We start from the raw sequence: 25,516 nt of genomic DNA on the forward strand, positions 1-25,516 counted from the left end.
TTAGGACATAATGATCACACTTATAATGGGACTCCATGACCTGGACTCTGAGAGGAAGGCATTTAGCAAGGCCCCAGAGCAATTATATTTGACTGTCAACACCATACTCAGTGGGTCTGTTAAACTTGTTTCAAGATTCCTAACGGATCCAGTAATATCTGTGTGCAAAGACCAGGGTGCGTTTACACTTGCCACTCTCAGCTGTAACTGACGGGAGCCAGAACAGCATCCTCTCATCCGGCCCCCACGCCTCTTACACTGGACTAGAAGACGTGTTTTGTGTGCCTTCCACACCTCTCCCTGCAACACCCACTCAGAAACGGGCAATACACCTGCAAAGCAGACAGCCCTCATGACTCCTAATTCTAACTGGGAGGAATTGGGTTTGGCCAGGGAAGAAAGGCCAGTCACTCAAAGTCTGCAGAAGAATTATGTTCTAGAAATAGGGATAGATTAACAAATATAACGGGGATGGATTTTCCCCAAATACAATTTGGCTTGGCTGTTCTCACTTAAGCACCATTTGACACCTCTCCACCCCTTGCCCCATCCTGGCCCACCAAAGAGATGCTTCTCCCAAACACAGCAGAAGCTGACTGCATTCAGGGCCCCTGAGGCCCTGCTCCCTGCTCTCCTGAGGTCCGAGGCAGGCTGCTATCTGACTGCTGGCCCACTCTAAGCTTCCACCATCCTCCTGCCTTACCCCATCCTGCCCCCAGCACAGAAGGGCTGATGGGCCTCTTGGAGTCCAGGGTTATGTGTTTGTAGCCCTTCAGGTCTCTTTGGCTTCAGACACTTCAAGGAGGTGATTAACTTCCCATTGGGATTTTTTCTGGTGAGGGTCAGAGAGGCTGTCAGCCTTCCCAGTGGTTTCCTTCAATTTCCTTCCTGAACTGCTATAGCGCATTCAAGTCTGCAGACTAAAGTGACTGCCTGTGGTTGTCTAAATGACCAGTGGTCAGGGCCCAGAGATGCTCATGAGTTCTTGCTTTAATGAAACACAGAGATCTGTGGATTGCATGGACTTGGCTCTGGAGTCCATCCATAGGAAAGAGAATGTGTATTTTTGAAGGATATCGACACACACTCACAGACTTCAGAAAGTGAAAATACTTCCTTTTCCTATGTGGTTTGCAGACAGTAATTTCCAGCCAGCCTGTGAGAGAAGTGGACAATATGTACTCAGAGCTGGGCTCATCAACCTGCCCACTCCAGCTCTCGCTGGGAGGAGTCTGGGAAGACTCGCCAGGGCTGAGTGCTTCATCACTGGAAAGCAAGCTATCAAGATGAGGCTTCCACCAAGAGCAAGAAAAGAGAAATGAGTATTTAGGTTCAGAAGCATACCCAGTATCAATTATTATTCTGTCGTGTGCTTAATATCCCAAATCAGATTAGGACATCCCTGAGGACAGGGCCTGAACCCTCACCCACAGCCCTAGGGCTTAGCACCTGGAGAAGTCAAACTCTGAAAGCAGGCTGCCCTGGTTTTGGCAGACTTCCCTAGGATGGAACTCTATTTTCAAATATCATCTTTGCTTTTTGCTGCTGTGCTGGACTCAAGTATGTAATGAAGCAAAATCAAATGCACATACCAGTGAGCAACAGCTTGGGACCTCATCTGAGCTAGACAGAGTCCAGCCACTTGCTCTGCTCGGTCCACTGTCCAGTTGCCTGGCCTTGCTCCCCTTGTTACAGGACAGGCTGGCCACTCAGACATCCTGCCTGAGTCGGCCTGGCTGGCCTCAATCAGGGAGCCCGACTCTCAGACCCTCTGAGCCTTGATGGCATGCAAATGTGCAGGACAGGCGGAGACACAGGGAGGAAGACAGGATGCTGGACCAGGAAGGACTAGGATAGAAGGGGTGGGGTGAGACGTTTACACAGATGGGCAGGGACTCCCAAGATGCAAGCTACCAGGATCAGCCTCGCCAGGCCAGGTGCAGGAGGAGTAATGAATATTTAAGTCAACAAACATTCAGAAGTTCATATAAATCACTGTGTGTTTTTTCCCCTCTGCTATGCTGTGTATCTAATGACCTGCATCTGATTAGGATATCCCCTGGGGGCAAGGTACTGATCCTTTTCTCTCAATCTCCTTCCCCACCCTTACCCTTAGCCCCAGGGCTTAGCATACCGGCCACTTGGCAGCCTGCTCGGCTGAGTTTAAAGCTACACACACTCAGACCAGCGAGTGCCCTGTAAGTATCCAGACTGCCAGCTACCCCTACCAGCACAGAGATTGCTGAACCTTGTACCCTTTGCTGAGCCCCAGTCGGCCTGTTCATTTGGCACAAGGAAGATGTTTCTTCATCCACAGCTAAAGCCGCTATAGAGCCAGAACCTTTCCGGTTCTGGAGAGCTTCTTCGCCTCTCCCTGCATGACAAAAAGTCACCTACTTTTAGGCCAAGACAAACTTGGGACAAAAACAAAGCCCCAAACAAGTTGTGTCACTCACTTCGAAATTTTTAACAATAGATGATGGTGGCAAGGGAGTAACAAATGCACTGATCTCCTGGAGCGATTTCTAGATCAAGGCCCCCGCCATGGCCCTATCCCCTGATCCTGCATGAAGGGAGCCGGCCCCTGTGCACACAGGCCAGGCTGCACTACTCTCCTGCAGCCCCCAGACCCACAGACAGTGACCAAATGTGCACACACACCAGGCAGAGCAGGGGGCTAAGTGTTCTCTGTTATCAAACATCCTTTGTTTCCTTCTGACCCCCACCGGGCCACAATCACTGTTTCCTCTCCACTACGCATGCACACTGGGCTCCTCTAGGCTTCCTGGGAGCCTTCAGCTGATGCATAATAAGAGCTGAGACACGCCATGCAAGGTGGGAAATGGGGTGGGGATGAGTCTTCTTTCCGAGGAGAGAGGCAAGCAGGAAGCTGAGGATGAGAATGAAATGCCCCATGCTTGCAGGGGATGGCCAGGCCAGGTCCCCTCTCACCTGTACTGGTCATAAAGGTGATGACGGTACTGCTGATGCCCTCGTTGTCCCGGGAATAAACCCGCAACGTGTATGTCATCCCGGGATAGAGGTCTGTCAGCTGTATAGGCTGAGCCTGGGCCTTAACTGGGACAGTTTTTTTCGTATGGTTGCCTGGGGAACAGAAACCTCAATCAGCCTAGAGCCAGGCACCAGGAGCTGGAGAGCCAGTGCTTAGGTCCTGGTCACCTGTCAAAGGTAGAAAGTGTGGGGGAAGGGACCAGGGAACCTCGGGTCCAGTCCACCATACAGACCAGGAGGTTTCCAGGCAGCTTCCCTATGCCTGTCCATGCAATACTAACGCTTTTAAACGACCCTTCAGCTGGGGACACCGTTCCCTCTCCTGAAGTTCTCTTTCCTCACCACAGTCTTCACACTAGACATATTATAACCTACTTCCTTAAACTCTCAGTTTGTCAGCAGATGCTCTGTTGCCCTGGAAGAGATTAACTTTTCACATGGATCTGGCCGGTGAGGGCCAAAAGCCAGTTAGCGTCCCTCATGAAAACTGGAGATGAGCTGGGACTCTGTCTCTTGGCTCTCATTCCTAGTTTCACCTCTCATTTCTCACCATGTGGTGAATTCTCACATCAGAAAAAGTGTGTGCCTGTGCATGTAGGCTGTAGGGTGAATAGGGGTAGTAGGAGCCTGAAAAAGTATGGACCAAACTATGGAGTCCAGGTGCTGTGGATGTGAACTCCTCCTCCAACCAAAGAGAACTAAGTCAGCTTTGCTCTCTCCTGAGAGCGTCTTTGGGTAGGCTATCCCAGGTGGATTTGCTGGCTGGGTTAGTTGGCTTAATTGCTTAGAGCACATACTAAAGATGCCAGGATGGTGGGTTTGACCCTGTAGGAACAGGGTCCTTCACTCAGGGGCCACACTCTGCAGTCCAACGAATCTGTACCCTTGGTCCCAAGCTCCAGCAAAGGGTGAGCAACTCAGCTCAAGCCACCAGCTGGGACAAATCGCTCTGGTCTGTGGCTGTGACTGGGGGCCGCTGGCATTCCTCTGGGAGCAAAGCAGAGTTATAGTCCAAGTCTGTGAACTGGCTCACCCAGTCTAGTGGAGCCTGAGTTAAGGAGATCAATGCAGAGGACAGATTTGGCTCATTTGGGGGCTATTCAGAACCCTCATCCTGGGCAGGAAATGAATGAAGGGCCCCTTTACACAGGTCCTCCACAGACATGCAATCCTAGACTTCCACTAATGGCTTGAGAAGCCCCCTTCCTTTTCCTTGAGCCTGTTCCTCCCACCTCACTGCCGCCTGAGTGCATATCGATTTCATTAAGCCAGGCTAAAAGGCCTCTCTGAGCCTGGGGGAGTTCACAGGATCTCTTTAATGGCATCTACCACTACCCGCCGCTGCTGCCGACGCCGCTGCCGCCACCACCACCCCGCACAGCAATGCTTACTGTCGATGTACTCAACCACAAAGTCAGTTCCGGGCCCGAAATTGTGCTTCCAGGTGATGTTGGCCCATTTACTGTTGGGGAGCACCGTGACGTTCCATATGGACTGCTCATCGGGGGCTGGTGGACGGGTTAGAAGAGGAGTTAGTGATGAGGAGGGAGTGGCACCAGAGACATGGAGACACACACATACACACAAGAGTGTGCATGCATGCACATGCCCACACTCGCGCACGCACACAAATACACACAGTCATCTAGGAAAGGGGAGAGTCAGAAATGGCTGTGCACAGGGCCTGACAGAGCTCCAAGCTGCAGCCTTGGTGGCCAGGCCAGAGGTCGCTGTCCAGGGACAAGCAGGTACAGTCGGGAGGACTTCTGAGGGAGAGCTGGAAACTGACTGTGTCCACATAGGTAGCGTTAGGAATGAAAGAGTTTTTTGTTTTTTTTTTTTCTGAGATGGAGTATTGTTCTGTTGCCCAAGCTGGAGTACAGTGGTGCGATCTCGACTCACTGTAACCTCCACCTCCCAGGTTCAAGCGATTCTCCTGCCTCAGCCTCCCAAGTAGCTGAGATTACAGGCCCCCACCACCATGCCCAGCAAATTTTTGTAGAGAGAGTGGGTTTTGATCTATGCCATTTGAGGCTTTAACCTGGACTTATTCCCTTTTCAGATCCCTTGTCAACAGTGTAAGGAAAGGGGCCAGGAAAAAGGCCGTGTGGCCAGGAGGAGGAGGCCACACAGAGAAGATGTGTGCCAGCCCCTTCCCCTTCAAGCATAGAAGTGCTGCAGGAAGGAGAGGGTTATCTTTAAGAGCTGCGAGTCTTGATGAGATTTGCAGGAAGGATGGACTTTTGAAGCTGGAGGAGAATGGTGATCCAGACAGGTGAGGCTGGTCTAAGGAGCCCCTTGGGTTGTTCTTGGTCAGAGAGAGGCCTGGCTGATATATCTAACAGCTTCAGATTGTCTAAAGCCTAGAATCTCAGGGGCCCAAGTAAAGACAATGTGAAGCCTTCCTCTCCCTCGCGTGGACTAGGTGCGACCAAGAGAAGATAACTCCTTGACAACCAGCCCTCAGTGGTCCAGATACCAGAAGAATCCTGTTCTGTTGGCTTCTCAGCACCACCGAGTTTTTGATGCCTGATCTCTATGCAACACAGAGGACATTAATTATCAAGTTCCTATGAGCTGGGAGCCACTTTATCAAAGCCATGGTGCTGTCTGAAACCATAGCCTGTGTAGAGGAGAATGGCACTAATCTTCAAACGTAATCATTTTGCAAGAGTCCCAGCAGTCTGGTTACCCCATTTTCCAGCAAAGATTTAATAGTGGAGTACTCGCATGAAGCCTTGTATTTCAAATACTTTACAAGTGTGGCTGCTGTATATTTTATTAGCATGCAAGGGGGCACTGTCACCAACTCACTTGTCAAAAATAAATGGATAGTGTGCATTGGCGATGCATTTATTCATTATCTATTTGACATGTGACTGAGCCTGCAGGGCTGGGGAAGTGATAAAAGATCTCCTGGTTTTCACTTCAAAGAGGTGCCTTCTGCACTACAACTTTGTCAGGCGTTGGTTGCCCCAGGTGAATATGATTCATATTAAGTGAGGGGCCAAGAAAGTGATTCCATTGATGGCACCGTGGGGAGGGCAGAAGGTAGGCTTCTTTGCCTGTCTGCCAGACGCTTCAATTGTACTGGCCACTTGAAGCCATCCCAAATTCCAGCTCCTTACAATTTCATGGCTCTTGCTGGCGAGAATGAATTGTGATTAGTCATTATTTGGGGACTTGAGTTTCTTCCTCCTCAGCTCTGAGCCCTGGAAATAGCTAGAGAATTTGTGTTTAAACAGTCTGGCCACCAATATGAAATTGACTCAAATCTGGCTGTTTTAAAGGCAATGAAGATTGGGGTTCTTTTAGAAAAGGCCAGGCAGTGGGAAGCCAAGATGATTTAGAGGTGGGAGCTGGAGGAAGGCATTGCCACAGAGAGATCAGGATGATGACCCGGAAGCACTAAAAAGTTCAAAGAGAAGGACCAAGCATGTGAAATATCAACACCGAGAAACACAAAAAGGGTCAGGGAGGGGAAGCATAGATCGTCTCACTGACTCCTGGAATGTAAGAATTAAGGAACCTCCCTTGAAATCTGAAAAAGACAGGCGAAGGATGAATAAAAAGGCCTATTTCACCCTGAGAAGAGTAAACTTATGAAACATCTTTTCCCAAGATGTAAGGCACGATAAAGGTGAACATTCATTTTTAAAGTCCTAGACAGCCATTCTGCTGAAGTGAGGTGAGGATGGTTGAGGGGTGTTCCCAAGGTCTAGATAAGATCAAGGCCATGTCCAGGTCCTCTGCAGCGTCTCACAGAACTTGAGGAGTGAGACTCTGGAGGGGCTGGTCCTATGTGGCAACAAGGCCTGTGTTTCAGAAGGCAAGTAACTCTTTGCTGGGGAAGCAAGAGCCACTTCCTTTCTTCATTTTTGGTTCATCTTTTCTCTGAACTCAAAGCACTTGTAGGACACAAAGCCCCACTTTAATGAAAAAGATGCCTCACCGTGGCCCCAAAGAACATCAATCACCAACCCGCTGGTGGCAGCTTCTAATACCCCAGCAGGTTCCTCCTCAGCCAACTTTTTCCGAAAGTGCCTGTTAAGTTCTAGATGGCACCTGTGAAGCAAACCAGCATTTTCAGGGTCTCAGGAGCTCACAGCAGCTATGCCTCTCGTCTTCCCTGACAGCTCACTTAACTCTATGTCATTGAACTAAAAACAAAATCCTCTCATGTCTATTAAGCCTCCATCCTCATTCAGGAGGCTGAGAAAAGTGGAGCAGGGTGGGAGAAAGGAGGCCTTGGAAGGTAAAGGGACTTGCCCAGGAGACAAAGGTGGTGCCCACTGGGTCCTACAATTCTACAACTGTGGCAGAAGAGTTCTGGGTGCTTCCTGGCTGCCTCACGCTGACTTTATAGCTGGCCTGTGAGCTCAGGAAGCTACAGACCTTCCCCTTGTTGGTAATAAAAGACTGATGCTCAGTGCTTGGAAGTATCGCTGAATTCCCCTGGGGTCTCCCCGAACTGGAAGAACAGAGCTTCCTGGCCTGGCTGAATGATATAGGAACAGTGCATTCTCGTGGTTCAGCATACCAGCCCTGGGATCGATTCTTACCAGGGGCTCTGAGAATGCCCGTAATTTTCCCTCCATGCCTGCATTTGAGGGCTTGGGGAATGTGCGTGGGCATTAAGGGACTCCTTGGCAATACAGTTTCCTGGAAGCTCTGACTTTGTAAAAGAAAAGTCTGTAAGTGTTCCTCGCGGAAGGAGAGGCAAGGAAGGAACAGGGGTTCTGGGAACAGAGCTGCCTCACACAGCCACTCCCTGCTGCTCAGCCTCTAGGCCGGATGCAGACGTGGCCAGGGCAGGAAACTCCCTCAGGCCAGTTGTACAGTATCTGGTCCTTTTCCCCTCCTCACACTGTCTTCCTTCTGGAGTGCTCGGCTCTGAGCTGACTGCCTGACATGTAGCTGGAGGCGGTCCTAACATCTGGAACCTGGGGGCCCTGCCCAAGGAGCTTGGCCGTCTGTTAAGGAACAGGGATCTGAAGCTAGAATTTGGGGTACTGAGTGGTGGAGGACCACCCAAGGAGTGTGTGTGTGTCAGGGCCAGGCTGGGGAGATCTGGGCCTCCAGGCTACGGGACTGAGCATCTAGTCACGGGTGAGTTTCCAAAGGAAACACAAAGGGAGGTGGTGGTAAACACCACCCCAGACCCCACCTCCTCACTGGGGGAGCCTGTGGGTTCGTCTGGAGGCCGCTGGGGAGGCGGGCCAGGAGGGGATGGGGAGCATGGGCGATGCGCAGTACCGGATTCGTGTATCTTAGTCCCGGAGGTGGTGGTGGGAGGACTCTCCGTGGTGGTGGTGGTGGCAGCAGTGGTTGTAGTAGTTGTGGCGACGGTGGTGGTGGCGATGGTGGTAGGTGCGACAGTTGGGATGATGGGGACTGTTGTGGCTTCGGTGGTGGCAGCAATGGCAGTAGCATCGGTACTGCTCACAGCGCCCGTCGCACCCACGGTAGTCGGGGGCAATGTGGGAGGAGCTGAGAGGGAAATGTAAAACAGCCGACTCTGGTTGGTTTGGCTGTGCCCAGCCTGGACACACGGCCCCCGCGTGCAAGGCAGGCAGCCCGGTGAGGAGACGGGGCTCAGTCATCAGTAGCCTCCCCAAGCATAACGGACTGGGTCAGACAGGTCGCAGCAACAGATGACACAACCATGGGAGAGGAAGAGAATGAAGCCCTGTGTGTGTTTCATTTTCTTCTCATGGTCTGCGTGGCTCGAAACACCCAGCATGCACCCAGCCAAGGATGCGTGAGGATGAGACGGGAAGGGGGCACGGGCTGAATCGCTCAGACCCCAGGGATGGCATGGAGCCCCAGGCCAAACACTGGCCAGATGCCACCCAGACACAGGCCCAAGCAGCACCAGCTGGGTCCAGCCCTGGAGCCCCAGCCTAGAGGTGGGCAGGCGGTGGGGCCCTGTCCAGCAGAGGCCTAGAGTGGCCTGCCATTCCCAACCAATCACTCCAAAATCACCCTTTGTCATGCCTGCGTGAGCCCAAACAGCCACCCAAACCCGATGACAGAGAGGGAACAATCTCCACTCTGCGAGGGCGAGCCTTGCACGGCATTCTGCCTGCCCTCACCCTCCTCCGGTCTTGGCTCTCCTCAGTCATTCCCCTGCCTCTCCTCCCTCTCTTTCCCTTCTCTGCTCAATGGTGGCCCTTCCTGCAACCACCCTAATCCAAAGTCACTTCTTATAACTGCCTTTCTCTCTAGGAACTTTGGGTCCAGGTACCCCAGGTGCTTTCTGTTCACACGAGAACATGGGAAGAGGGAGCTAATGGAATGACCCGCACTCAGCAGCACCACCTTCCCAGCCCACAGCAGACAGGAGTCCCAGGCAGAGTGAGGCGCATGCTGGGCTTCTTTTCTGCATAAATCTTCATGGGGCACAGAATTGTTCAGATCTGGGCTAACCCTCTCATGACACTCATCTCTCACCCAAAGCTACCCTTGGATGTTGGTCAGCTTGGGAGGGCTAAGCTTATGTATGTGACAACTTTTTCGCAGGTCTTCTTTCCTGAAATAGAAGGTCATGGAAAGGGCTGCCCTATCCTTACCCACAGATCTAATATTTGCTAAAGCTGAGAGTATGAGAATGAGGCCAAGCAGAGAGAGACAAAGCCACCTCTCCTCCTTGCACTCAATCTCCTGTGATCTGACAGCACTCCACTTTCTAGTGTTGATGCTAATGGGGCAGTAGGCAGGGACTTTAAAACAAAGGCAGCTAACTCTCACTCCCAAGGAATCCCACCCAGCCTCAAATCTCTCAGGAAAATAATATCCCCGAGAAAGGGGCTAGGGCAGGGAGGGATGCCAGAGAAAGAATTGCCAGAGAGCTTTTTTTAAGGGAGAGTGAAGTGATCCTAAGCCTTCTCAGCCAGAGCCTGCCCAGCAAAAGCCCTTTCATTCCCTTGGGTCTCCAATATTACAAGTCCCTCTTTGGAGAAGGAGGGAATACTCCTGCTTCCCTACTAATAAGATCAGAGGTACTACTGTGCCCCGAGGGTGCTGGCCACCGAAGTCACACTGGGCAGCTGACTATGCCCCATACGTTCCAGAGGTTCCTGGGCAGGCTCAAAGCTCACAATGCTATATTCCCCAAACCCTGGTCAACCCACAGACATCAGGGCGGCCTGCGGAGGGGTGAGCGGTGGGGCAACTTTCCCTCTCAGATTCTTTATTTAGGGCTGTGCTCAGTCCAGGATGGCCTCAGGCCTGGAATATAAGCTCAGCACTAAAAACACTCAACAAGAGGGAATTCACTTATCCCCACCCACCGACACACACACACACACACACACACACACACACACACACACACACACACACACACACACACACACACACAGTGCACACATACATGGGAAAGCCTGAGAGACCCATGGGGCAAAGGTCAGTTCTCTCCCAGGCCTGCTCCCTGCAGCTCTCATGGCCATAGACACACATGGGCTCTTTCTGCTGCTCTGTGCTGCTGGAACAGACCTGGAGAAATTATTTTGTCTACTTGGGCAGGACTGCTCTGATTTTTTTTATTTTAAATGAGACGGGATCTTGCTCTGTAACCCAGGCTGGAGTGTAGTGGTGTGATCATGGCTCACTGTAGCCTCGACCTCCCAGGCTCAAGCAATCCTCCCACCTCAGCCTCCTGAGTAGCTGGGACTATAGGTCCAGCTACAGGTCCACCATGCTTGGCTAATTTGTGTATTTTTTGTAGAGATGGGGTTTTGTCATGGAACCCAGGCTGGTCTTGAACTCCCAGGCTCAAGCAATTCTCTAGCCTCAGCCTCCCAAAGTGTGCACCTGCCGGAGTTCCTTATCAATAGTATATTTTCTAATAATTTCTGACAAATCAAATGCTCACAAGGTAGCCCTTCTCATGACTATCTAAAAGGCATCATTAGAAAACACTCCCTTTGGAGGAGGTTGCAGTGAGCCGAGATCAAGCCACTGCACTCTAGCCTGGGCGACAGAGCAAGACTCTGCCTCAAGTAAACAAAACAAAACAAAAAAGCAAACACTCCCTTTTAACCTGAATCATCACACTGCGTAGTGCAGGAGCTGGGCCTCCCTTCCTACAGGTGCAGTGGCGCTACATTTCCCAGGCCCCAGAATCCAAGTCAGTCTTCCCCAAAGCTTTACACTCTCTCATGTGGCCCTCAGACTGGCAGAGACACACACACACTCATACCCCAACAGGGCCATAGCTGGGGGCACACACTTCCCAGGATGTTCCAGTGAGTAGCTGGGGGACAGAGGTGTCAAGAGAGCCCAGGTGACAGCATTTTCCTCACCAGCCCTGCTGGGCAGAGGCAAGGATGAGAGATGGCTCTGAAGATGTTTCTACACTGCATTGTCCCCTCCCCTGATGGCCATTTCTGCCAAGTGTGGCAGAAACGAAGCATTTTTCTCTGATGATGGCTACCTAGCTGCTTCCTGTCTGGCTCAGGCTTAGTAAGAGGGAGCAAGAGATGAGAGAGAGGAAAGCGGTCACTTTCCGGCAGCCTCCCCGGGGCTCCCACCATTGAAGTTACCATAGAGGATACAACCTCAGCTGGCTAAGGTCACTGCTGGCACATCTCTGACCCACTCATTAGCTGTGTCTATTGTCCCAAGGCAAGACAGGGCCTCCAGAGAGCTAGGGAGGGTGGAGGAAAGAAGAAAAGCCTCCGAGGGAAGGTCCAGAAGAGTCAGGCAGTGAGCTGTCAGGGGGCTAGTACAGGTGGGAACGAGAGGAGGACAAGTGTTCCATGGGGAAAACCTTCCACTGCTCAGGTCCAAGGAGATTCAGATTATTTCATCCCCTGGGGCTGAGGTGGAGGAGAGGATAGAAGAGCAAAGAAGCTGAGAAGTAGGGCTTACCAACAGAGCAGCACCAGGCTGGGCAGACACATGACTGGGCTAGGATGTCATTTCCTGCCGCAATAGGAGCTACAGGTTTGGAAGCAATCCTGGCCAGTGCTCAGTGGAGACCATCAGCCTGGCGACCGAGGAGAGCGGGCAGAGACTCTCTGTTAGCTAAGTGGGGATCCTGAGTGGGCTTCGGCTGGAAGCACAAGGCCCTTCCTAGACGGCAGCGTCAACCTCACAGGTTTGTGACCTAATGCACACTGGAAGGCACCCTGGCCACAGCCAAGGGTTTTCCAGGTGGGTTTCAGGGAGCACCATGCATGAGATGGAGAACACTGAGGAGAGATGACATGTGTCATTCATCTTTCTGTCCCAGAACCTGCCACGGAACAGGGCACCTATCAAGAGCCCACCAAAGATTTGCAGACCTGAGCTGGGTCAAAGAAGAGAACAGCACTTCCTTACATTCCAAGGTGGAAGGTTTAGTCCAAAAATGTCCACATGGCATGTTGACTACCCCGGCCAAATCACAGATTGTCAGACAGATGGGCAGCAATCCTAAGAGACTGTAGATACAGGTGGATGAGAGGGATTATCTTCACTGGGTGAGAGATGAACAGGGCAGTTTGGGGAAATAGTGCCCAGGTTTGGAGAGGACGAGAGGGAAGATAGCAGTGGGCCAGATGCCAGGCCCACGTCAAAAACATGGAACCCGAGTTTTGTTGCTTGGCACCTGCTCATTGTGCAGAAGGTTCTTACGCATTTAAAGCTGAGAACAGCTGATGTTATCAGCACATCTCATTTCCAAAAAAGTGCAATCTGCCTCCACTGCCATGTCACGTGGAAGCTGGAGCCCAGGAAACATTTGATTGAGACCGTGAGCTCATGCTGGATGAGTGTAGATCTTTTCTAAATGGGAAGTAGGAAGTGGGGTGATTGCAAAGATACCTCTCACCCACTCAGTAGAGGGACAGCACAGGCCGGCACAGATGCCCACTGAACAAGACAGACTGCCTGCCACCAGGCCCACCTGCCTTGGGTCCCAGGGTGCCAGAACAGGGGAGGTGGACGGGGAGCTGCTTCCCCATTGAGCTTGCAGCTGATTCGCCTGGTGCCCTCCCTGCATTTCCTCTTCGTCACGGGAGAGACTTATGTAAACTTCAAGCAGGAAGTCAGGGAGGCCCCCAGTGTGGCAAGGATGGCTCTCACCCTGTTCCCCAGGCCTGGGATCACCTCTCTGCCTCACATCTTCACACGGGTGTTCAGACCTTGTGGGGAGGCACTGGGGTGGTGGGTGAATGTTGAGGACTGAGGGAGAGAGGGAAGGATGATGGCAGCTCACCATCCACAGATCTGGCTGCAACACATACACAAACTGAAGGAAGCAGGGTGTGCAACAGAAATAGAATCAACCTAGGATGGGGGTGGGGATGAATAAGCAAAGGCGAGGAGGAAATTAAATTGGGCAAGGTGGCATCCCCTTCATAAGCCAACCCTCAGATTCCTGGCCCGGTCCTCAGCCCTCCCTCCACTGCCTGGCATGTAAGGAGGCTCTGCTGAGCACTTGCTTGTAGCCTTTGCTCTGCCAGGGTGAATCCTGTTCTCATTTCCCATCTGATGTAATTCAGGCTCAGAGGAGGGCCTGGAAAGGAACCCTGGGGTCCCCTGCCTCGTTTCTCCAGCCTGGGGACAGGCCGACTGTGATGAAGAGCCCTTTGATGACCCTCAAACCCATGACATGAGGACTGGAGAGGAGTAACTTGATTAGCAGGTCCTAAGCCCAGAGCTGCCCAGCACCTTAGTCCACTGTAGATCTACCTCCCATACCCCGAGAGTGGAGACTGTTCTTAACGATAAAGACTTGGAAAAGCTGGGTTTCTGAAGGGTGAGGAGATAATCAGCCCACGGTGCCTGCTGAGACTCCAGGAACTGGAGCACCTGGCCCTATCCATGGACATGCTTGCTTGTTCTCACTGAGCAGAGCCCGTGGTGGCTGGCAGAGTCGGTGCTGGGCCCCCATGCAGCATGCGAAGCTGGCATGCACAGCGCGCTCACCCTTTCAGGAGTTGGCAGCCCCACCAGGAGGCAGCTGTCCCTGCTCCTGCTGCAGCGCGACTTCTAGGGCCACAGCTGGGGACACTGCTCTGAGCTGTCAAGCCCAGGCAAGGACTCAGGTGGTTAACGGGAAGTAATCTACTCAGTGTCAGAATCAAACTGCAGCTCCAGAGAGCAGGTCAGGGCCGGTGTGTGTGTGACCCCTGCTGAGCCATTCTCCTACTCAGCAGGGGGCAAATAGTTTGGGAAGGGGGGAAAGTGGGCTTGCTCTCCTCTGGTCCCATCCTCCACACACATCCCTCTTGACAGTCTGGCTTCCCAACCACTGAAAGGGTGAGTCTGGAGCATGCTTTCAGCCTGAGCCTCTCCCTCCTTGTCTGCCCTGGCTGGGCTGGGCTCCGCCTGCGCTGCCCCATGCCATGCCCATTACCTCCGCGGCTGGTACGGTACCTGCGGTTGGAGTAGCTTCAGAACACAGCGCCCAAGATGGCCAGACAGAGGGAGAAAGGATGGAAAAGGGAAGAGAAAACAGAGCACAAGTGAGACCACAGGACAAGCAAAGCAGGGAAGGTTCCAGCCCAAACCTTATGCAGACGGCATGGCCAGGTGCTGGCTGCTGGCCTGAGGATGCCAACTGGCATTCATGGTTCACGGTCAACTCCACCTGAGTCAGGCATGTTCCTACAGAAACCTTTCCACCTGGGCCTTGGAGACCTTTCTAACACACTGTTTCTACCTCGATTCAAGGACTGGACATCTAAAAGGTGGCTGCAGGGACAGTCCACTCAGAGCATTATGTTCCCAGCTCTGTCCTCAGTAGCATGTCCTGCTCTGGCTAGGTTGGCATGACCTTTGAGCAGGCTGGGTGACGTTCCATGATGCCAGGAATTGAGGGGATAAGGAGTAGGTGGTGTGGGAGGACACCAACTCCAGTCAAAAGGATGGTTCCTGTCTTTGGGGGAAGATGCTGAATAGTGGGATGGATAGGAGAGAGGGAGCATGTTCAGCTGCACCCGCTCCACACCATCGCAACCTTGGAAGGCGGGAACTTTGAAGGATGGAGCCTGGAGCCCCTCTCCTGGTATTCCGTCACTCCAATTCTTCCCCTCCAGTTGGACTTTATGAAGTTAGAAACCCAAGTTTGGACTGAGAGCCCTTTCTTTTTTCTTTCTTTCTTTTTCTTTTTTTTTTTTTGGACTGAGAGCCCTAAGTGAAATTCTTGAATTTTCTGCAAAGCCCTAAGTTAAGAAAAAAGCCTCTATTTGTCCTTTTGTCCCCTGGGGCTGCAGAACATTCTCTATGGTGGTTACTGGGGCTGGACAATAGGGCTTTGTTATCTGATGTTCTGTATTGGGGTGCACATAGGGAGGGAAGAAGGGGCTCTCTTTATCTACTTGCAGAATTGAGTAATCAAGAAAGTGCATCATGGCCTGGCCTGGCCTGGCCTTTGGTGACAGACACACATCAGCCACTAACCTAAGTCCCCCTGCCCTAATAAACTTCCCGAGTGCCCAGGGGCTTGGGAGAGTGCAGAAGAGCACAGCAGGAGGGAGAGCTGGTTGTGTGACTCACTCCTGGTTTCTGAGACCAGAGAGGGATGCAGAGCGGGCTGTCAGCCTTTCTCTGCTTCTGCCTGGCCCCTCTTCTCCTGCCTCAGCACTGGTCTACTGGCTAGAGTGGTGGGCTGGGGAAGGATGTGGGCAGCTAGTGAAGCTGCCTGGGATCTCGGGGTGACGCAGCGGGCCTGGTAGCCCCAGAGAAGGCAGCACTGATGCTCTCCTGGAATGCGGGTAGGGGTGGTATTCAGGAGACCCCATCTGGGCCTGGGCCAGGCCACGGGACCTGACCCTTCTGTGGAAAGCACCAGACACGATGACTTGTCAGCTTCCAGAGTGCCCACTCACATCACCTCTTCTCTGGAGTCTTCCCGTGAAGACTGAATCCCCTTCTCTGCCCAGCCACTGCGCCCCCTCATTTAGACATGCAATTAGATATTCTTATAGATGGCTCCCCCTCTAGATGGTGCGAGCTTCTTGTTACCTTTGTATATCCCTTGTGTGTGGCAGTGTCTGGCACCTCACATTGTGGGTACTCAAGAAATGGCTGTTGAATAGACCATTGTATCTCTGGAGACACACGGGGGTCGCCAGCCTTTCCCAGGGGGTGTGCCAGTATTGAGGCTTTTGCAGCCTTGTCTCCTCCAGAGGTCCCAGACTGCACATTCCCCTGATGCCAGTGCGTGTGCGGGTGAGCCTGGAGCCCCCTCTAGTGGAGTCCTCAGGCAGGTGCAGCTCTGGTGGGGCTGAAATGCTGCCAGATGACGCCTGGACCCAGGAGATGAACTCATTTGCTCTTTGTGAAGCTGGCTTGGCAAATGGCTGTTTCCTAACTCCTCCTCCTCTCTGCAGCCTGACAACGCATCCAATTCAGGCTGCAAGGAAGGACCACATTCTCTGCTCTACTCATGATGCCAGTAAGCAGCGTCATCATGACGGTTTCCCCTACTTCCTTGAACCCATGTGCCTTCGAAGAAAGAAGGTTGTCCCCAGAGCCCTCATGGGAGCACTCACAATCATATTCCTGCCTCCCTCAAGAGGTGAACACTCACTGTTCTTTGGAGTTCATTATGATTTCTCTCATTTCTCAACTCATGCTCTCTTCCTTATTCCTCTACAAGGAAAGATGATAGATGTCAAGTGACTGAGCAAGTCAGGGCAAGTGGGGACCCAGGTGTGACCACAGTGGTCCAAGGAGAGCTGAGCTCTAGATACAATGCCAGCACCTACCTCTCACACATAAGATGGGTTCTCACCTTCCGAGGGCTTGAGGATTTGCAAGTCTCATTTCCTCTCCATCCCAGGCAGCCAGCTACAGATCTCAGTGTTTCTCTAGGCCTCTGAATTAGCTGGGACCTTTTACCCCAGGGACTGCTGCCATGCACCTACCTTCATTCGGGGGTGCTGGTGACTCCTCTGTGACGGCTTCCCCAGAGCCCACCTGCGTCCTGGCGCTGAGGGTAAAGCGGTAGCGTGACACGGGGTCCGTTCTTTGCACCGTGAACTTGGTCTGATTGGGAGAGAAGTTTTCCACTATCTGCTTTCCTACTTTGGTCCCGTTAACTGGGGAGAGAGAGGTAAGTGGAATTAAACTTTAGCAACATTTATTGATGGGTTATATAATCTGCAAGCTGGAGGAAGAACACTTTCCTGACTTTGCTGGAAAGGGAAATGATGGCACCTGCCTGGTGATCTTAAAGGCTTGGTTCAAAGGCAGAGCACTCGGCAAGAACTCCCTCCGGGCTCTTTGATTACACCCAGGGTTAATCCTTCTTCACTGATCCTGTTGTCTCGAGCTCACTGCAGAGTTATGTGGCTGATTCAGAAAGATTCCGTTTATATTCTTAAGCCCTTTCAACAAGGACAAAACTCTTCACTTTCTTTCTTCCTTTCAAACAGAACTAGGACAACGCCACCAGGCCTTTTGATTCTTAATGCCTCCTTTGTAAAATGCCTATTCAATGGACCTCAAAGGGTGAAAGGGTCTGGTCCAGAGATCAATTCAGAACAGCATACAAGCACACAGTTGGCTATTAAAATTGCTAACAACACAACATTTGGCTCTTTGAGTTTCCTAACGAGGTATGTTACCTACTTTTGAAGGCCTAAAGTGTTTCAAATGTAATGGCACTCCTGTCCCTGCATGGTGATGCTGAGCTCTTGAGGTGGGGTCTTTCCAACCCAGGCTCCTGATTCGGGTCACCCCACAGTCACCGGGCAGCTCTACATGCAGCTGCCTTATCATAAATGACATCTTGTCAAGGGGTGTCCTGACTGTCTGTGGACTCCTGTGAGTATACTATCTACCCCATCAGGTGGAAGCTCCAGAGCTTGAGGAACTCTCTCTCCTAGACTCTGTATGTGTTGGAGACTACAAAAGATCCCTAAAGGCATGGCTGTCTCCTTCATTAGACTGGAGGTCCCTTTGTCTCATCAGTGAGACTAGAAGCTCCCTGAAGGCAGAACTATGAAAGGAGAGCAGGGATTGAGTCCCACCTGCCTCCCCTAATCCTATTGGGAACTGTTTCGTTGGCCCCTCCATCCCTCCACAATGCCATCTGCACCCACAGGCTTTCTACCTTGAGTCCTTAAGAAAAGTGGTGAGTGTGGGGTTTCTGGTTCCCAGATTTATCTAAGAGAAAGGGAAGAGCAGAACGTACAGGCCACATATTTGAGAGTGTATCCAATCATGATCCCATTTGGATGCTCTGGATGATCCCATTCCAAGTTGATTGTCTCCAGGTTGGGCTGCCGGACTCGGAAACGCCTAGGGGCACTGGGTACTTGGGGAAGGAGGAGAGAGCAGGGGAGATGAGGGGGAGGGGGCAGGGAGGATGAGGAAAACACAAAAAACAAAGCACAAGTATGAAGGCATTGACCTCTGGACAACCCCCATGCTGGACACTGCTAAACTGAAGCCTGGGAGAACCGTGAGACGACCGGAGCCCATTGCCCCATCCAGGATGCTATTTCCTCCAGGTCTGAGGACAAACAGCTCAGACTCTGCTATTTAAGAGAGGAAGAAGTAAATCAGGTTTTCTTCTAGCAACTACTCTGGATTCAGCACATGTTAGGCTCTGATTCTGCAAAGATACCTCTAAATTGGGCAGAGCCATTCCTAGGTAGAGAACCACTTACAGCTGTTTTGTACAGAGGCTGCAGTTCCCTATCCTCAGACAAGGATTCTCATCACTGGGTCCAGGCAGCAGGCCCAGGCTTCTGAGCTGAGAATGTTGGGTTCAGGGGTAAGGAGACAGAAAGCCAGGGTGGAACATCCGGAAGAGGTGGGAGGGTGGGAGTGTTGGGGAGAGGCCAATGATGAAAACCAAACCAAGGGGAGGGAAAGACAGGGATAAAGAGAACAAGAGGGAAGAACAGAGGACAAGAGGAAGAGAAGAGGAAAAGTGGGGAAAATAACAATTAAAGAGGGAGGGAGGAGAAACGGAGGAGGATGAAACAGATGCAAAGCAGATAAAAGAAGACTGGCAAGAACAAGGAGATGAACCAGGAACTTTACAGTCATCTGTTAATTCATGAACTTGAATTTATGTGAAACAAAAAATAGGGGTTTTGACCGCAGGGCCATGTGAAACCATAGGCCTACAGAAGGCAGGGCTATACTTGGGTATCCCTCTGCAGAGCCACCGCACACACAGGCCGACTATTTCAGTGACGGCTTCTTGAGAACGTGGCGGGAGAACAGTGAAGGTGTTGGGTGCTGGCAAACAAATCAGATGGTTCCAGGCAGTCAGGATGGATGTGCTGCCTTCTGCCTCGGAAGGTGGTGGGGCGGCCCAGGTGCTCGCCGTGCCCTCGGGGATCAGTCTGCATAACCCGTCTGGAATTATGTCAGCAGACCTCACAGGTCTTCTCTTGAGATACAACCTCCTTGCAGGGCAGGTCACCTTGGTGATGGTGGTCTGGGAATGGCTGTAGTGGCTCAGCTTGCAGGTCATCCGCTCCTGGAGGCCTCGCAGAAGTTGCCTTGTGCCATCCATGCTGAGCCACGCTGGAGTTTCTCCAGGCCCGAGGTGTGTGCCACCCTTCTCCTGCCCCACCCTGAAGAGCTGCAGGCCAGACCTACCTCCTTCCGGGGTGGTGAACTCCTTGGTCTCACTGCGAGGCCCATCACCTCTCCCATTGACCACAACCATCTCCAGCTTGTAGTTACTGTAGGGGAAGAGGCGGGACACCACGCCACGGAGGCGGTCACCAGGGAAGCTGGCTTGCTGTCTCTTCTGAGACACCCACAGGTTCTTCAGCAAGCTGCTCTCCCTCCAGTAGTAGGCCTTCGGGACAGAGGCAGGCTGGTGAGGGGTCAGGCAGGCAGGGCCGGGTTAGTTGTTAGTGGTGGTGGTAGTGACCGGTCTTTCCTTTGCTTGCTACAGCCTCCAAGTCCCAAATGACCTCATCAGTCCTATCCAGGCTGAGGAAGCAGCCTTTTAATCCCCGCTCATTAGCCACTCCTGAACATGAATTTATATTAAACAAGAAATAAGGGTTTTGGTTCCAATTATTTTCTGATCCATGCCACGTCTTTGGGGAATGAGCAAGTTGGCCAAACTTACATCTGAGCTGCTCCATCATGAGACTGATTTCCAAGGTGGGTACCAGGTTGCTCAGGGAGTCCGTGCCAGAACCAAAAATAGTGAGCCAAGGGTCCAGGCATGGAAAGCTCCACTCTGTGCTCAAAGACCACATCACCTTGAATTGGATTAGTATGGTTTAGATTGACGGCAGGCAGCAGTTGAAAGGTAGCAAGTTACCCCCGGAAGTCTGAATATGAGAAAGGGTTGATTTAATCCTTTGAAGTAAAATGATTTCTTTTCATATTGTTGGAAGACCTTTAGGGATGAGACAGTCACATGTCCAAGTCAGTGGGATGCCAGGCTGCATGGTAGCAGAGCTTGGATGGGAAGGGACAGCTATGGAAGATGGTGGTGTTGGAGGGGACAGTGGAATGAGTTTGGGCAACAAGAAGTCTCTAATTAGCAGTGAGTAAGAAGCCACAGGTCAGTTGGCCACGCCAGTGTCTCCCAGGCTGCCCGTGGCAAGGTAGGAAGGGGTCCAGACTTAGAGGGGGACCCATGGGGAAGCTTCAGCCAGAAAAATCTCTAAGCAAGTAGGTTAAGGGTGCAAGTCATCTGTGGGGAAGAGCTCATTCAAGTGTACACATCACGTTGCCTTCTTTCCCCTACTGGCCAAATTCATTTCCTGGGAAGAGACTAGCCTCTCTTGCTCTGCCTCCAACTGTCCATCAGCCAACTCCTGATGACCTCTGAGGCCACAGAACGTGCATTAATCAGTTACTGCCTCCCTCACTTTCCAGCCAACTTTTAATTAGCGCTACTCAGAAGGGAGCGCCGTGTATACCCTGGGTGCTCTCTCTCTTCTTCCCATCTGAGCTCACCCTTTTGAAGAGGATGGATGATAGAGCAGAAACTGCTCTCAGGCAGGGAGGACCAAGAGAAGCCAAGAGCCTTGATAGTCCATATACTGGGTTATCTGGAGTTGGCTGCGACAACAGGGAGGGCATTTGCATGCTTTCAGTGGCTTTGCCTGTTAGTTGTGGCTTAGGAGATAAGGAGCCCAGTAGGGGTCATTGGGAGAGGGGAGGGGAGGGGAGTAGCTCAGCGGTGCCTCAACACTGCTCTGAAGATACATGTGTGCCCACTCACGCATGTATTCCAAATGCAATGTGCTATGCAACACCAACCCAAACCCACCACCTTTCACGTGATTTTCTGCTGAGCAGAATCTCTCAGCATATCTGCTGGACACATCTGGGTGTATATATATATATATATATATATGCGTATATATATACACACACACACATATATATATACACACACACACACACACACACATATATATATATAATTTTTTTTTCTGGGTATATTTTTGAACATCTAACCCTAGACATTATCTTCTTGAGTCAACCCTGGATTTAATAAACAACCCTAGGGTTTCTTTCAAATATCTTATGCCCCGCATTTGCTACCCCTGGCCCTGGTTAGTGAGCTGGGTAGTTAGGTGAGTCCGGAGCTGGCTTCCTCACTCGGTACTCTCTGAGCTGGCCCTGGACCGTGTCGGAGTAGACGCGGTTCCACTGAAGGCTGATGGCTGTGCTGTTCATGACTCGGACTTTAACTTCAGTGGGCGCAGCCCTGGGATCTGAAATGTGTCGGGACAGAGAGCTGGTTATGCAGGCAGGACTCTACAGTTGCTTCTGACTTGTTCTCTGCTGGCCTGTACCTGCACTCCACTCAACACTGGGCATTCCATGAGGGCAGGGGCCATATCTCCTCCATGAGACAGTACTTGAAAAGGTGGTGGGGAAGGCTCAGGACAAAAGGGTGGCAGTCTAGGTGGAAGAGACTCTGCCTACATGTTCAGAGGGCACTCATTTGCCCCCTCCTGTGCTGGGTAGTTTCCATCTGCCCCTTCATTTTATCCTCCACCCTTCCTCACCTTGCTCCGTGTCCTGGGGGGCTGCCCTCGCTGGACCTTATCAGCGGGGTTCCCTTGTTCCCAGGCTTCCAGATGGGTTTAACCAATAGCAGGTGCCAACAAGAGGCCCCAGGGCAGGAGGAGAGGAAGGGTGGGTATCAATTCCCCTGGGTTCCTCTTTGCTGGGCTACAGGTTGACAGCCATGTACTCTTCTACCTAAGGCCATGGCTCCTGAGGGCGGTCCTTGCTTGCTGTGGACTCATCTATCCCCGTCCATGGAGGCTCAGAGTAGCATAATGGCTTCCTGCTGCTGCCAGCCTTTAAGGTGGATCACATATCTTGCCGTTTTCCCTCCAACTCTCTCCACACGTTATAAATAGTTCCTTTTGAGAGTGCATCTGTTTCCTGGCAGGAAACATTACCCACAGGTTGAAGATGCCCTAATCTAGTTCAGGAAGTGTTTCTGACCCTGCGACTACCTGGAAAGGGAAGGCCCCTCCCTCCCCCATAACTGATTGTTGTCCCTGTTTTCTCCACTCTGCCGCAAAAGCAGCTCTGCCTCATCCCTTCTAATCCATCAGAGCGTGGGCCGCAGGGTAGAAGCATGCAATGGAAACTGTGGGCTGGTCCATAAAATCCATGCCCAGATGCCACTCTTTCTGCGCTTACCATCCAGTAGTCCCATCGGGCTCCTGTCTGAAGTGCCCACCACCATGGAGGTGAGGAGTGGGATGGACAGAGGACCTGCTGACCCTCTCTGCTCATCTCCCTTGTGAGTCCAATCCATAATCACCTCTGGGAAAGTGGGGCCCAGGGCCCAGCCCTCCCTTCCTCCATCTCACTGTTAGGAACGCCACTGGCCCTACTCTTGACTGCTCCTTCTAAGTTCCCCCCACTCAAGACTGTCCCTCCTCCCTTCCTTCTGCCCACTCCATCCACCTACATGATCGCTTCTCCGATCAGACCCAGACCCAACAGGGCGCAAAGGCCCTCAACCAGGAGGGGACTCCCCGACACCCCTGCTTTGTTTAGCAGCCTACAGGATTGATGTGCTGGGGACAGAGAGGCCACCACCGTCTGGGAAGCCAGGCATATATGTCCATGTATATGACCAGAATCTTGTTGTTTTACCAGGGGCCAGCCCCCAAAGACCTTCTCTTTCTGTGCTCAGTTCCCAGGGCTGGGAGCCGCAGCGGGAGCACCAGGAGGGGCTGGTCTGGGGTGCTCCTGTCTCGTTGCTGAGGAGGCCTCCTGATCCCTCAAGGCTTCCCCGGGGGAACCTCTGGCCAGCTGCCCTGCTTCCTACGGAGGTGTCTAATTATAGCTCTTTAGGATGGGTAGTCCGGATGTTTTTTCTTGGTACTAGTATGGCTTAGCAGTAAGGCAGACTGCCAGGGGATCGGAAGACCTGGGCTCTGTTCTCAAGACTGATATTGATGACTATGGAACACTGCCAAGGGTTTTCCCTTTTTGGGCCTCAGTTTTCACATCTGTGAAATGAGAATTCTGGACTGGGTAATGACATTCAGTAATTCCAACTATGTTCGGATGATATTTCCACTCCTGACATTACTGGGTGCCTGTCTGCTCTAGGTCACTACAGGACATTTTTCCTTCCTGGGAACTGGCTGTCCTCCCATACCCACCCCAAGGTTCCTGGCCTGTGAGCGTGGCCTCGTGCGACCTAGCCACAAGGGTCCTGATGGGTGGACAGGGAGGAGACTACTCACAATCTTCTCCGGAGTAACCGATGACGGACTCTGGCTCAGGGCCCTTCCCGAAGTCATTTTCAGCCTGGACTCGGATCTCATAGGGCACGTAGACCGGGGTCTGCCCCACCACGTAGCGAGAGCCCCACACTGTGACGTTGTTCCAGGCCTCTCGAGTCTCTCTCCGCCTCCACTTGACAATGTAGCGCAGGTTGGGGCCAAAGGCTGAGGTGGCATTCATGGGCTGGGCAGAGGGACAGACAGGCTGGGGAGGCTGCCAGAGAGGGGCCCAGATCCACCCACAGCTTGCCCTCTCTTGCTGTGCCAGGCATCCCTTCCAGATGTGCCCAACACTGGCCTGCCCCCTTGCAGGGTAGGGAAGACCACATCCCCCACCCCAGTGAGTCCCCCAAAAGCCCAAGGTCCTGTGAACCTAGCAGCATGCAGATTTTCTGTGACAGAGGCTTCGCCTGAGACCCAGTTACTCTGACTCTGAGAGCCACCCACATTTGCAGGTGCAAAGGTTTTATTTTCAACAAAACTCTTTCCTGTGACAGGAGCAACAATAAAGCAAAATATAGACAAAAGGTAAACTTCTCCAAAGTCAGAAGAAATGAGTTGTGGTTAACCACAGCATGGCTCCTGCTAATGAACTCAAAATTCCAGAATGGACTTTAGTTCTACCGAATTTGTGTGTGTCTGTCCTGTCCTTCCCAAGAGGTCAGAGTTCTTTAAACATGGGTGTGATTCTGCTTTTTATTTTCTAACGGCCTGGCCCAGGAATCAGTCCTCTGGGAGCCTGCTATACAGAGCCACAGACCAGGGTCCTGAATCTGGGCTCAGCCCAGCTGCTATTGCCCTGTTTGGCCAAGGCTGCTGTGGGAGCAGCCTTCAGAAAGACAGGGAAGGTCATGATCCCAAACACTGCATCTTCCAGTTTCCATTACTTGTGGCAGAAGCTCAGAAATGTTAATATTTCAGTGGCTGCATTTGCATTCTCAGACTGGGAAGTGGTTTGGGAAAAAAGTCATTTTGAGACCACATACTCCAGTTTTGGTTTGGAAAATGTAGTCAGTGAGCCAGCATGAAGATGGGATTTTCTAAGACCAGAGGGAGTCTTTGGAATGACCTAGTCCATTCTCGGACCAAAAGAAAGCCTGTACTGGACGCATGTCAGATGTTGGTCTCTCCCCAGCTCCCACAAATCTCCAGTGAAAGGGCCCTAGAACACACCAGAACTTGGTTTGGTGTTGTGCTTAGATCTTTTCTAAAGTCTAACCCCAGTCCCTCCTCATTCAAGAGAAGTCTGCTTGATTTTGCTGCATCCTCTATGCGTTTTGCTAGACTGGCAGTCGGTGGACCCTGGTCCCCTCTGCTCCTGTCTCGTCTCTGAAATATTATGCTTAGACATTTGTCCTGTTTGGTTTCTGGATGCCCAACTCAGAGAGGAGCTTGGTTTCTCAAAGAAGAATGGCCACCAAGACCAGCCAGAGAGTCTGAACCACATCATGGCCTCGTAGTGTCGGGGCATCAAGGGAGAGGGGCTCCCGGTGCATGCGGCAAGGTGAGCTGCTCCACTGGGGCTGGGAGGGCCTCTTACCGTCCACGTGATCTCCATGTTGTTCTTTCTGGTCCCCTCTCCCTTCACATCACCAGGATTGGACTCGGGGGCTGGAACCCAAACAGACACAGGCTCAAGTCCAATTTGTGCCTTTCCAGGGCAAGGTAAGGAACCTTCCCTCTGTCCTACCTGATGGGTCTGTTCTATGCTCTGTCTTTCCTCGGCATCTATGTACACGCTGGGTCTGGCGTGTAAATGAACTTACTCTGTGCATGATGTGCCTTTTGAGCTGAGATTTAAACTCCCA

The 25,516-nt window shown here is 52.0% G+C and overlaps 1 protein-coding gene across 35 annotated transcripts in view; it reads right to left on the reverse strand.

Annotated features, from left to right (window-relative positions):
* Window positions 1-25,516, reverse strand: part of NFASC (neurofascin) — a 194,071-nt gene that overhangs the window by 17,038 nt on the left and 151,517 nt on the right. For 13 of the 35 annotated variants that reach the window (XM_019029348.4, XM_019029335.4, XM_019029347.4 and 10 more), the window contains 10 exons: window positions 25,249-25,319; window positions 23,670-23,892; window positions 21,547-21,662; window positions 19,570-19,774; window positions 18,146-18,268; window positions 16,875-17,048; window positions 14,380-14,394; window positions 8,269-8,502; window positions 4,404-4,520; window positions 2,953-3,105 (listed from right to left, as the gene is read on the reverse strand). In XM_019029348.4, the coding sequence (XP_018884893.3) occupies window positions 2,953-3,105; window positions 4,404-4,520; window positions 8,269-8,502; window positions 14,380-14,394; window positions 16,875-17,048; window positions 18,146-18,268; window positions 19,570-19,774; window positions 21,547-21,662; window positions 23,670-23,892; window positions 25,249-25,319 (1,431 nt within the window). The other 22 variants (XM_004028237.5, XM_055369246.2, XM_055369239.2 and 19 more) reach the window with 9 other exon arrangements.

This window comes from Gorilla gorilla, chromosome 1 (assembly GCF_029281585.2).
Source record: "Gorilla gorilla gorilla isolate KB3781 chromosome 1, NHGRI_mGorGor1-v2.1_pri, whole genome shotgun sequence".
NCBI classification, from domain to species: Eukaryota; Metazoa; Chordata; class Mammalia; order Primates; family Hominidae; genus Gorilla; species Gorilla gorilla.